The sequence below is a fragment of the Sebastes fasciatus genome, chromosome 1 (assembly GCF_043250625.1).
Source record: "Sebastes fasciatus isolate fSebFas1 chromosome 1, fSebFas1.pri, whole genome shotgun sequence".
NCBI classification, from domain to species: Eukaryota; Metazoa; Chordata; class Actinopteri; order Perciformes; family Sebastidae; genus Sebastes; species Sebastes fasciatus.
In genome coordinates this window covers 15281199-15294388 of record NC_133795.1, presented here as the reverse complement: position 1 = coordinate 15294388, position 13190 = coordinate 15281199, and the positions used below count along the sequence as shown (strand labels likewise).

The 13190-nt window shown below is 36.2% G+C and overlaps 1 protein-coding gene across 1 annotated transcript; it reads left to right on the top strand.

Annotated features, from left to right (window-relative positions):
- The first annotated feature begins 2801 nt into the window (after window positions 1-2801).
- mcrs1 (microspherule protein 1) lies at window positions 2802-9814 on the top strand. The gene is made up of 14 exons (XM_074632058.1): window positions 2802-3037; window positions 4782-4936; window positions 5067-5205; window positions 5312-5476; window positions 5594-5703; window positions 5807-5915; window positions 6029-6167; window positions 6737-6812; window positions 6935-6963; window positions 7083-7175; window positions 7280-7362; window positions 7507-7594; window positions 9171-9298; window positions 9387-9814. Exons 2-14 carry the CDS (start codon window positions 4782-4784, stop codon window positions 9471-9473), a joined length of 1401 nt encoding a protein of 466 aa, XP_074488159.1. The 5' UTR covers window positions 2802-3037; the 3' UTR covers window positions 9474-9814.
- Window positions 9815-13190: the final 3376 nt, after the last annotated feature.

The following is a 13190-nucleotide window of genomic DNA, read 5'->3' as shown; positions in this document are numbered from 1 at the left end:
TACAAAACAAATGGCAGCTGTTGAAATGATTCCTGTGTAGGAATGCATGGTGCCACTCTGCACCCAGTCTTTGTCTGTATTGTCTTTAAAATGTAAATATGTGCCACAGTTCAGCAGTGCAGCACAATGCAACTTCTTTAATTTGTTTTAAACCTTCTATGAGTGACATACCACCATTTTGTAAGTGTAATAAACTTCAGTATCTGAACTCTGTATTTATTCTAATTTAACACAAACTGTTACTGTAGATGTCATTAAAAGTTTTCAAGTTGGACTTCTGCCTATTTGTTGATATTTATTTGGCCAAACCAATGAGAATCCAAGTTTACGTCAACGATATCACCTGTTTCTTTGGTGTTAATGTGACGCCCACTTGTCTCGTTAACAAAAATAATTCCCCTCTGTCACGATTCAGCGTTTGCTTCATGCTCTAACACCGTCAGCTGCATCAGATTAGATCTAACCGATCAGACGTGTGCTGTTGGTTTGATGCCGGTGACCAACCATCAGGCACGTAGGCAGTGATTTCTAAGAAATACAACACAGAGAATCAAAGTTCCTCCATGACGTGATCATGTGGAGCTGTGGTGCAGCAGCTGTGGGTCGATAACTACTAATACCACACTGTGAAAATATGCCACTACACCTGCATGCACACACACACATGCACACACACACACACACACACACACACACGTTATACTCTGCTGATTGACCCCTGACCTCCTAACTGTCTCTCAAACGTGATCCGGTCGGGCCCAGGGGGATACACTCTTTCTGACTCTCCTCAAGCTCACTGTCCTCCTCACTGTCAGAGGGAACGACAACCCCAACTGCTCCATCATGTTCTTCCAGCCCATAAAATGTTCTTGTGTACAGTAAAATAAAAACATTGACTATGGTCCTAATTATGATATTATCAATTAATCAATCAATCAATCAATCAATCAATCAATCAATCAAGCTTTATTTATATAGCACCTTTCAAACAAGTCAAATGCAATTCAAAGTGCTGTACATACGATTGGCAAAAATGTAGAATGTTAAAAATGGATTTAGAGACTAATGCACACCAAAAAAAACAATATAAAAGTTCATTGAATAAGAAAGCAATAAAAGATGGTTATTTAAGATGATAAAAAATAAATAAAATACAAGAAAATAAAAACAAACAATAAAAATAAATACAAATTATGAAACTACACAGAATAAGCTGATTGTATTAAAATTTAATAAAACAGAATCAGCAATAAAATGTTGATTAAACAAAATATAGTAAAATAAACACTATAATGATGATGATAAATAAAATAAATATAAACAATAAAACCGTACAATTATAAAACACTACATAAAAGCCAGACCAAATAGATGGGTTTTTAGTTTACGTTTAAAAATATCAATATTTTCAGCTCCTCTCAGTTCCTCTGGAAGGTTGTTCCAGCGGCTGGGAGCGTAAAGGCTGAGCAAACTTTAGCATGATATTGATCGAACAAAAGTGGCCCAACTGCACAATGTTGCCCTGAGCAACGTACAAAACCCCCCCACAGTTTTAGTATAAATAAAAACAAAATAAATCTTTAAACAACCAAACATACTTCTTTACATACTAATGTAGGCTACATGCATATATATTTTTAGTTTTCTATAAATACATCCATACATCCATGGTTCATGGATGTATTAATTAATATATACAATATATTATATAATAGTTTGTTACCTGAGGGCGACACCATTATCCATAGAGCAGGTGTCAGCAACCTTTACTATCAAAAGAGCCATTTTAGGGAAAGAAAAAAAAGAAATCTGTCTGGAGCCGCAAAACATTTGAGCATTGTGATGAAGGTAACACAGCCTATAGTCTAAGTATATCGTATATAAGTCTAATGCAGTGAGGGCCAAAGAGCAAATGTACCACGGAGTACTAGGGCCATATTGAGGGAAAAAAACATCTGCTATTACGAGAAAAAAGTCATAACTTTACGAGAATAAAGTCATAATATTACGAGAATAAAGTCATAACTTTATGAGAATAAAGTCATAATATTACGAGAATAAAGTCATAACTTTACGAGGAAAAAAGTCGTAATATTGCGAGAAAAAAGTCATAACTGTATGAGAATAAAGTCATAATATTACGAGAATAAAGCCATAACTTTACGAGAAAAAATTCTTAATATTACGAGAATAAAGTCATAACTTTACGAGAAAAAGTCGTAGTATTACAACATAAAGTCCTAACTTTACGAGGAAAAAAGTCATAATATTACGAGACTAAGTCATAACTTTATGAGAAAAAAAGTCGGAATATTGCGAGAATAAAGTCATAACTTTACGAGAAAAAAAGTCATAATATTACGAGACTAAGTCATAACTTTATGAGAAAAAAAGTCGGAATATTGAGAGAATAAAGTCATAACTTTACGAGGAAAAAAGTCATAATATTACGAGACCAAGTCATAACTTTACGAGGAAAAAAGTTGTAATATTACGATAATAACTTAACTAGTCATAACTTTATGAGAAAAAAAGAAAATAACACGTAAAATTACTACTTTATAATGTTATGACTTTATTCTTATAATATTACGACTTTTTTTCTCGTAAACTTCTGACTTTATTCTCATAATATTATGACTTTTTTGATAAATAAAAATGAAAATATAAACAAAAAACAACAGTTATTCATTTCCATGTTTATAAATCCACAGGGATCCACTGGAGAGGAGTTAAAGAGCCGCATGTTGCTTAGACCTCTGCTTTAGAGGAATGAAGATGCTCCAGACGCTCCAGTCCAGCAGGAGGCGCTGCTGCTCTGCGCCGTAAAGCGACCAACCGCCGTAAAAACCTCACAGGAAGAAAACAGACTAGCAGCTAGCTAATGCTAACCTGCTAACCAGGCATCATATGTCACATCCATGTAGCCAGTTAGCCATGTAGCTATCCAGCGAGGCGTTTACAAAAGACATACATCGCTTATACAGACTCCAGGTAACGGATCAGACACCACAACGACGGAGAACAGCGAGGAAAGGTGAGTCACCAGACGGAGCAGCTAACGGTCACTGTAATGCTAACGAGCTAATGCTAGCGAACGTTGTGCTAAGCTAAGATAAGCTAAGCTAATGCTAGCTAGCCGATATAAACGAGCGTTATTCTCATTAAATGAGGTTTTCTAACCAAACACACTGAAGTGCAATGTTGTTTTTGCAAGATATCTTGCTCGCAACACTTATTAGATTCATGTTAAATGTTACAGATTAAAGACAGAAGGAGAGGCACTGTGGCTAACATTACATGTAAACAAAGGTAGAGCTAAGTTCATTAGCTACTCTGACTCCCATAAACAAACACACAGATACTCCACATAGAGCTGGTGGTCATTTTTGTTAACTTGCATTTATTAATTATTATTTATTATTATTATTATTATTATTATTATTATTATTATTAATATAATATGCTATTTATATTTATTATGTATTATTAAATAAATAAAATAATACATAAACATTAGAAATACATTATTTATTTATTATTTATTATAATACATTTTTAAAATATATTTAGTAATTGTTATATTTATTTATAATGCTTTATTCATTTTGTTGACTTGCATTTATTAATTATTATTATTATTATTATTATTAATATAACATGCTATTTATATTTATTTATTTATTATTAAATAAATAAAATAATAAATAAATACACAAACATTTGAAATACATTATTTATTTATTATTTATTATAATACATTTTTTTTATATATTTAGTCATTTTTATATTTATTTATAATGCTTTATTCATTTATTCATCTGACATTCATAGACTCATGCAGGTGTATTACACCGTGTGATTGTTTCTTAGATCAGGGGTGGATTTAACAGAGTTTATCCTTTGATATTGCAATATATTGTTATTAATTGTTTTTTGTATTTGTTTTTTGTTTTATTGACACAACAAACATGAATTACTTCTTTTTTGTTTACTTCCATTTACATGCATGTTCTTTTTAAATATCTATATATTGTAATTTGCTTTATGAATTGTATATATATATATATGTATATATATATATATATACATGTATATATATATATATGTATATATATATATATATACATATATATATATATATTTTTGTTTTTATTTTGTTTTTTTAAATTTTTATTTATTATTGTATTGATGCTTTTGGCAATATTGTTCACCTGACAGTCATGATCAATAAAGCGAATTGAATTGAAGTAACATTGTGGATACACTACTTTAATTTTAGGTGTAAATCCGTCTGTCTGGTTATAACTTTGACGCTATGTTTCCTATTACGAGTTAATGTAAAGATGTAACGTTAATATCATGTTGTCATATAGGGTTGTTAAGATTAATGTATTCCTGATTTATTTACTGACTACCCATTAGAGTCCAATAAAAATAGCTTGTCAATGTGAGATACTCCTGTAGTACACAGACCTCCTGCTCACGTCAACAACCTTTACTGCTCTTTCAAAAGAGATCAAACTGCTGTTGGATTGTAATTACTGTTTACAACCTGTAAGATGAGTTTGTTGAGTTTGCCCCAGCTCTCCAAAAACACAAAATCTAAGAAGAAGAAGAAGAACCTGTAAGATAAAGTTTGTGCTCCTTAGAAACTGCAACTCTGTGAAGTTGTGCCATAGAAAGGATGTCTGGTCTCACCATGTCTTTAGTCATGCTACTCTGACCTGAGAAATGTCAGAGGATTATTTCCTGATGTGTTTCATGTTATCGTTGAACAGATGCAATCGGGTGACCCTGTGGTTGGTGCACCGATGGCAGTAGCTGGTGCTCAGAGTCGGTCAGAGGACGAAGAGTCACTCGGAGTAAAAGATGTGAAAAGGACGGCAACACAAGCGTTTGGCAGTGGTGTTCCCAAGCGCAGAAGTTCCTCCAGGTTTGAGTTATACTCCTGTATATTGCATTATTCCAGCAGAATAATCTATACACTTTTATTTAGAATTCTTGTTTAATGCTGCTATGAATATTTTACGGTGTGTTTCTGTGGTGCTCAATACTGTCCTTAGGTCAATAAAGAGGAAGAAGTTTGATGATGAATTGGTGGAGAGCAGTCTCGTGAAGTCTTCCAGTAGAGTCAAAGGCCCTCCTGTCATAGAGCCTGTCCGCTGTTCAGGGAGCGAACCTTCATCTAGCGAGAAAAAAAAGGTACAAAAGACCTGAACCCCCACATTCTTGAAGAATCTCATAGCAAAGATGATGAGCTTACAGACGTTTGATGGATATTTTCTGTGCCTTTATGCGACTCTGTCAGGTGACAAAATCAGGAACCTCTCTCACACTGCCTCTCAGCATGGTAGTAAACCCTGCACCCATCACTAAAAGAGTCAAGAAAAGCAAGCAGCCTCTACATATTACTAAAGACTTGGGAAGATGGAAACCCACTGATGACCTGCTACTTATAAATGCAGTGTTGCAGGTGAGTAGTATAAAAGTTAAAATCATTGTCCGAAAGGATAATGTTTAGGAATAAATGTGACCAGTTTGTCTGTGTGAGTCATTTTGTCAGTTCTAATGAGTCTGTATTTGTCTCTAGACCACAGACCTAACCTCTGTTCATTTGGGGGTCAAGTTCAGCTGTCGTTTCACGTTGCGGGAAATTAAAGAGAGGTGGTACGCTCTTCTCTACGATCCTGTCATCTCAAAGTAAGAAGAGACCCACCCGACAGCAGCTTTACCTTCCCCTCCAAGTTTCTATATTGGTTACCCATTTAGGAGATTAAATTCTCTCTGTTGTCTCTCTGTTTAGGCTGGCATGGCAGGCCATGCGTCAGCTTCACCCAGAAGCCATTGCAGCAATCCAAAGCAAAGCTCTCTTCAGTCAGGCTGAGGAGGCACTGCTGGCTAAGATTGGTTCAGTAAGTGAAACATAAAATACCAAACAATCTAATCAGTTTAAAGTTACTGTTAAATGTACACATTTGACTGATGTATTCACAAGTAGTTTTGTTTTACATTCGTCATTGAACAGACTAGTCAGCCCAAACTGGACGTGTTCCAGGAGCTTCTGAGCAAACACCCCGGTGTCTTTCACCCATCTCGCACCCCTAAGAGCCTGCTGGTACACTGGCAGCTGCTGAAGCAGTACTACCTACTGGATGACCAGAGCGGTAAGTTGAGTTGCCTACACATTTATACCAATATAACTTCAAAGCATTTAGTAGTTGTATTTGGGCAAATAAAAATAAAAAAATGCCTTATGTTCTCGGATGCACATCAAATTATGAATAAACCTGTGAGACTTACGGGGCTTTCACAAGCCAACATGTAGACCATTTTAATCGAACTCTGGTGCGGTTTGTTTGGGCAGTTGTGAACGCAGCGCAACAAACCAAAACGCAGGCTGCCTGTGCTGGCATTTGTTGAGATGGACACAGGTAAACGACAGGTTGGGCCGAAGAGAACATACAGAATATGATAAGTAAAGTCCACAAAAACAGTGACGTTTATAAAGTCATTCAAGATAACGTAAAAAAATTAACTATGCTTCTCTGAAATTATTAATAAAAATCTGGATAGCAAATAAAGACCATATATTTTTTTGAATAGTCATATAAAGTGAAAACTTAAGTGTGAGTCTTTAGTGTGATATGAGGAATCCCTGGGTGTTGTTTTCCTAGAGCGAGCGTTGAACAGTTCTGTTTGTAATCGTCTTGTTGGCTTTGATTGTGTGTTTCAGTCCAGCCTCTCCCTAAAGGTGACCAGGTCCTCAACTTCTCTGATGCTGAGCAGATGGTCGATGATGTAAAGTTAAAGTAAGATGGTCTTTAATTTTTGCAGTACTCATGTCATGTGTTTGTTGCTGATAAGAAAGTATTTTATTATCTTCTATTGTAATTTTCAACGCTGATACATTTTTCTGTTTCTTTTCGCACAGGGAGAGTAGAGATGAGGTGTTGGAACATGGTGAGAAATTGGATTATGAATACAATTCATCTTGCACAGCATAAATTGAATCTTTGATAATCTTGATATTGCTTACATTAATATCCTTACCTATGATTTACCTTCGTCTGGACATTCAGAGCTGATGATTTCCGATCGCCACCAAAAAAAAGAGATCAGACAACTGGAGCAGGAGTTGCCTCGTTGGCAGGTCCTCGTGGACAGTATTACAGGTATGTAAACTTTTCACACAGCAAGCACTAGCAGATGGCTTTTATAGGTATATTTCTTTTGAGAAATTCAGTTTAGTGGAACTAATTTGTATTTGTGTCACCAGGGATGAGCATGCCTGACTTTGACAACCAGACTCTGGCAGCGTTACGAGGAAGAATGGTACGCTACCTCATGAGATCACGAGAGGTAAGAAATCGTTCAGAAACAGTTGTTACAGATGAGCAATGTAGATATTATGTTTGTGACAAGGAAACGGTGAGAGGAATTTCCTATCTGCGAATATGTATTCTCGCTATGATGCTAATGATCTTGTTATTCCTGTTCACACAGATTACGTTGGGCAGGGCGACCAAGGATAAACCAATAGATGTAGATCTATCGCTAGAGGGACCTGCCTGGAAAATATCAAGAAAACAAGGTGAATAAACTCATATGCTGTCAGGTTGCAATGTAACATACAAAACAATGTTTTTAAAAAACAGAATTAAGTGAAACATTCCCACAATTTAAGTTTTTTGAACATTTGAGCTATGGTTTACTTATATAATATATTTTAAATTTTTTGATGTTGAGGTTATTTAGCCTAATGATTACCAAATATGTTCTATTTTTTAAAGTCAACACAACACTGCCAGTCACCCCATTTGTATTTGGCCAAGACCTGCTCTGAACATAAATATGTGACATTTGAGTAATGCAGGCTTGTATAAAGTAAGCGTGGATATTGCAACTGAAACACAAATTAATATAGCTCGTCGCAGGCCCCCAATTGCATTTTCAACCAGAGGAACCAAGGTCTAGACTTACTTCTGCTGTAGTTCCTGCAAAAGGTCCCGTCTCTGGGTGTAGTACTCTCCTGGAACGTGGCTAATTCTTCACAGCATTCTGGTCGGGGGAATATATATTTATGTGCTTTGTTTCATCTTATAACAGCTTAGCTGCTGCTTTGTCCTCAGCAAGTTATGGAAACAAAACCTGTGCAAATTGCATTAGAGTGTCACAATAATTTTTTGTGTCATCGTTTGTATCTCAAAAGGTTAAGGCCTTTTAATAGTTTTGAATCAACAGTTGATTTTATACCTGTATATTTATTTTCTTGATTTATTTTCATATTAAAGTGATAGTTCAGGTGTTTTTGAAGTGGGGTTGTTTGAGGTACTTATCCATAATCAGTGTATTACCTACAGTAGATGACGGTCGGCACGCCCCCAGTTTGGAGAAGCAGACAGGAGTTACCGCACGAGAGAAAAGCTATATAGTGCTGTGGACGGGGTCACCAGCAAAATGTATTTTAGTCACCTAGAAGAGAGGCCCATCTAAAAAAACAATATTGTCCGCTGTATTTTAAATATTTTCACAGCTTTACGACGGAGAACTGAAGCTGTTGTATCCATCTATTCTCTCGCCAAAGCCACCAGAGTCCCTTGAAAAAAAAATTTATTTTACCTCGCAGACACAAATAAACTCACGATCCAGGCAGCGGTAGACCATTCTCGTGTTCTGCAAGGGAAAATTAAATGGAGTCTGTTTGCTTTGGCGAGAGCGTGCATAACGGCTTCAGTTCCCCGTCGTAAACATAGACTGTGTAGCTGTCTCACTGCAAGGTAAACCGGCGAAAATATTAAAAATATAGCGTACGGTTAAACTGATACAGATTTTTTTTAGGAGGGCCTTTATTTTAGGTGCTAAAATAGGTTTCGCTTTCAGCCCCGTCCACAGCAGTACATTACTTTGCTCCCGTGCGGTAACTCTTCTTCTCCAAACTGGGGGCGTGCCGACCATCATCTACTGTAGGTAATACACTAACTATCGATAAGTTCCTCATACAACCCCACTTCAAAACACCTTTAAATCCCTTTAAAACTTAGTAATTGTTTCAATTGGCATCAATTGATCCTCTCTAATGTTGCTGAAAGTAACCAAACTACTAATTATCAGTCAATAATCTTGATGTATTTTTTAAACTAATTATCATATCATATTGATGTCTGCAGGAATTATTAAATTGAAGAATAATGGAGACTTCTTCATCGCCAATGAGGGCAGACGACCCATCTACATAGATGGCAGACCGGTCCTGTCGGGCAACAAGTGGAAACTCAACAACAACTCAGTGGTGGAGGTGTGTGGAGGGTGTCAACCATGATCTATCTGAGTGGTATTGAGTGGGACATGGCCCTAACACTAACATACTGTATCTGTCTCTTCAGATTGCAGGTCTTCGCTTTGTGTTTCTCATTAACCTGGAACTCATCTCACTTATAAAAGCTGAAGCAGCCAAGATGACGCCGCAGTGAATGTCAGCCATCCGGCAGAAGAACATACTGGACGCAAACTGGCAGGCAATCCGATCCGGTCAGTCCTGCTATGTCCAACAGTGGTTAACAGTTTATCTCATGAAGCGCAGTAGTACTACCACGAATCAGACCGACAACGGCCACATTAACCTGAAATGTGAATTCTAAACAGACTACAGCTCAATCCTGGAGAAAGGTAGTAACAAATGTTACTTGTTGTTTGGACAGTTTCCATGTTGTAATGTAGACACGTTTTTTTTTTTTTTTCCTCAATTTTTTCAGAATATTGTATTTAAATTCTGTAGTAAAGCTTTTTCAAAATATTAAACTTGTGTACACGCTGTTCTGACGTTCTGAGTCCAATCTGCAAAAAAAATGAAATACATGGAGATGTGAGAAAAGGACTTTAGATATCATTTGGCTTGTTATCTGTGGCCCGAATCTCTCATAGTATATCTTTTAATATGAGAATATTTATATGCTATGAAAGGTTTGTCCATATCTTCTTTTACTAGAATGATTGATCAGTTAGAAATCAGAAAATGGTAACAGGAAATGTATGTCTCAGACACTTGACCACAGAGGACCAGTGAGCTACTTCCTACACTTACATAAGCAGGTAACTCGCCTCTTGAATGACTCGCATATGAACCAGCAATGGATTAATAGAATAGTAAAACGTGATGTGTTTTTATGGCTTTTGGATCCTTTTATCAATGTTCTTAAACCTCACATACTGTCACATCTAGTAAATATTGATGCATCAGCTATAAATTATTTTGAAAAGACTTCACTAAACTAGAACAGTTTGGTGTAAATAGATCACTTTGTTATCAAGGTGGGGATGGGGAACGATGGGGGGGGAAACTGTCTGTTTGTGATTTTATTTATGTTTTTCATCATCAAACACTGAAACAAAATCACAGTGAAATGTTAAGAAATCTCCGTAGCATATGACAGGGATGTGGGAGAACTACTTACTTGAGGGAAAATGTTATATTAATACTCAAGTTAAACTTTTTTTTTTTTGCATATTCTTTTAAAACCAGTGACCAAAACATACAAAAGATAATACAAATAATTTGAATAAATATTGAAATCAAAGGCAAGCAAGAATTGGTAGAAGTACTGTATAACTGTAGCTCTTGACTGTTTATTGCAGCAGTGTTGATTCTGTACACTTTGCCAACAGGTAGTGCTAGAGAGCCCAGTATGCACACACAATGTAAGTGACAGGGTTTCTCTACAATATAAGCAAATACTCAACATATTTTGAACAGTACTATTCTGAGATGTATTTCTAATACTTCTGATCAGGCTGAAATACTGATCATACCTATCTCATGGCAGGTGGTTACACTTTAAAAACTACAAAAAAAAACTTATGAAAATCCATAAAAGATGCAAAAACTACACTTGGTTAGGGGAAATCTTTCTGGCATTTACAGCTCTAGTACATGAACAGATTGCACCCACCTGCATACCATTTTCCTTAGACAAATATGTATTCAAGGTGTGTGTAGAGTGTGACTGTGACCTGATGTGGAAATGTCAGGCAGATCTGTTCCATAACTTGTTTTGTCTGTAAAATGTGTCACTGATCAACAGGATGTTCTGGTCCATTTCACAAAGTGTATTTCACTGAAATGAAGGTGTCAGGTGGAAATAAGGACACTGGACAATCTAAACACCCACAGAAATGACCTGGATAACTTAGGGCATGTGTAAAAAAAAAAAAAAAAATCTACCAGGGATGTTGGAAATACTGTCATCAAAACACAGACAGTGCAGTCCAGTGGATCTGTTGTTGCCATGGAAACTCCATTCTAACCCACAGGTTATGTTTTTACTGGATTCTCCAAACATGGCACGGCTCACACAAGCAAAGTTTAGACAAGAGAAACAGACAATCAGCCACATTTTACACAACAGTGGTCAAAACTAGATATACACTTCTTTTGTAACATTCTGCTTCTCAAATATGTGTCGTTTCAGGTTAGTAGTTGTAAATGCCTAAAAAATGTTGCATTGAAAGAGAAGAAACTTTTAACTTGAATTAATAAATAATACTGTTTTTTTAAAGAGAGCATATTTACTGTACTGTAAAAAAAAAAAAAACACCATTACCAAGAAGAGCAGAAGCAGCTCCTTGTATTATACAGCTGGTGTGATTAAGATGAACTCCTTAATGACACAAACCAGTAAGAGAACACTTCACTGGTGGAAATGGGGCAAAGGATTACTAGGTTTCTCACACAAAAAATACACCTAGAAAAAAAAAGCAAAAGCAAAGCAAAAGAGAAAGAATTGCACACGTGGTGATCTCTGTGAGAAAGAAACAGAAAGTAATGGGGTTTATGGGAAATGTTGGTTTTAATTTTGAGAAACAATGTAAAATATAGTTTATCAACCATTAGTCTCAAATAGGCTTATTCTTTAATTTCTTCCCAAGGCTTCACAATTAGAAAAAAACTTAATTATGTTTATGTAACGACAGTTGAAATTATCTAATTACACACAACACCAGTTTAATTTTGTTGCTGCTGATTTAGTATTGTTATTGTTAAACACTTTTTCCACTTTTCCCACACACACCTGGTGAAGTTGTAATATATCAGAATCAGAAATACTTTATTGATCCCCGGGGGATCAGTTACAGTTGCTCTTATATAAACATAAAGAAATGTAAGAAAATAGAAATAAAAGAGTAAGTAACATGTAAATGATGTATGTAATGCTATAACACATAACACTATATTATGTAGAGAAATATAAGTAATAAAAATAAGGATATGAAATTAGAATATAAGAAATATGTACAAATATGTGCATTAAAGACATAATATATGACTTATAACCACACACTCACACACACACACCCACACCCTATCTACAGATCTGCAGTCGACTGGAACAATAAAGTGTCCTGATAAAGACTTCCTCTTTAACTCCAGCTGATAAGGGATGCCAGCCAGCAAGATTACAGAGGATCTACTTTGACCTCAACAAATAAAATAAATCAAATTAAAAAGATGCTTCTTCAGAGGATAAGAAATACTCACTGAGGATTTTCTACAGTATTTTCCACTTTCTTTCCTTTCAGAGGGCAAACTAGAAGAAGACATCTACACCCCCTCTTGCAAGCAGACTGTTCATGCTGCTCTTGCATTTGGTCTGTCTGATGTCATCAGGGTGTCTGATTTCAGTCTGTCTGTCTGTCTGTCATGCAGGCTCTATGCTCGACTACACCCCCGCTCTGCAGCCCAGCTGTTGCTTTATACAATATTCCCTTATCTGCTGCCATGTTGTGTGTTTTATTCAACCCTTCCCCTCTGCATGTTTACCATTTAAACTAAGGTGCGTTCAGGGTTCGCTCAGAGAGTTTACACCTGGAAGAGACAGAGAGTTTGAAAAAACAGTAAGATATGCTGGAGCATGGCTGTATTAACCTACAGGGAAGCCCTGGGGCAAAAATGTACCGTGGTGGTACATATTTTCATCGGTGCATATTCCCAAACAAATTAAATCAAATTACCAGATGACATCTGACACCTTGGGAACTTCAGGACTCTTGAGGCCCTTTAAGCCTGCAGTAGGCAGAATGTTTTTGGCATCATTGGGCAAAAAAATCCATAATAACCTTTCAGCACATTGTAATTCAAGTGTTCTGAGAGAAAACTAGACTTCTGCACCTCCTCATGGCTCTGTATTCAGGCT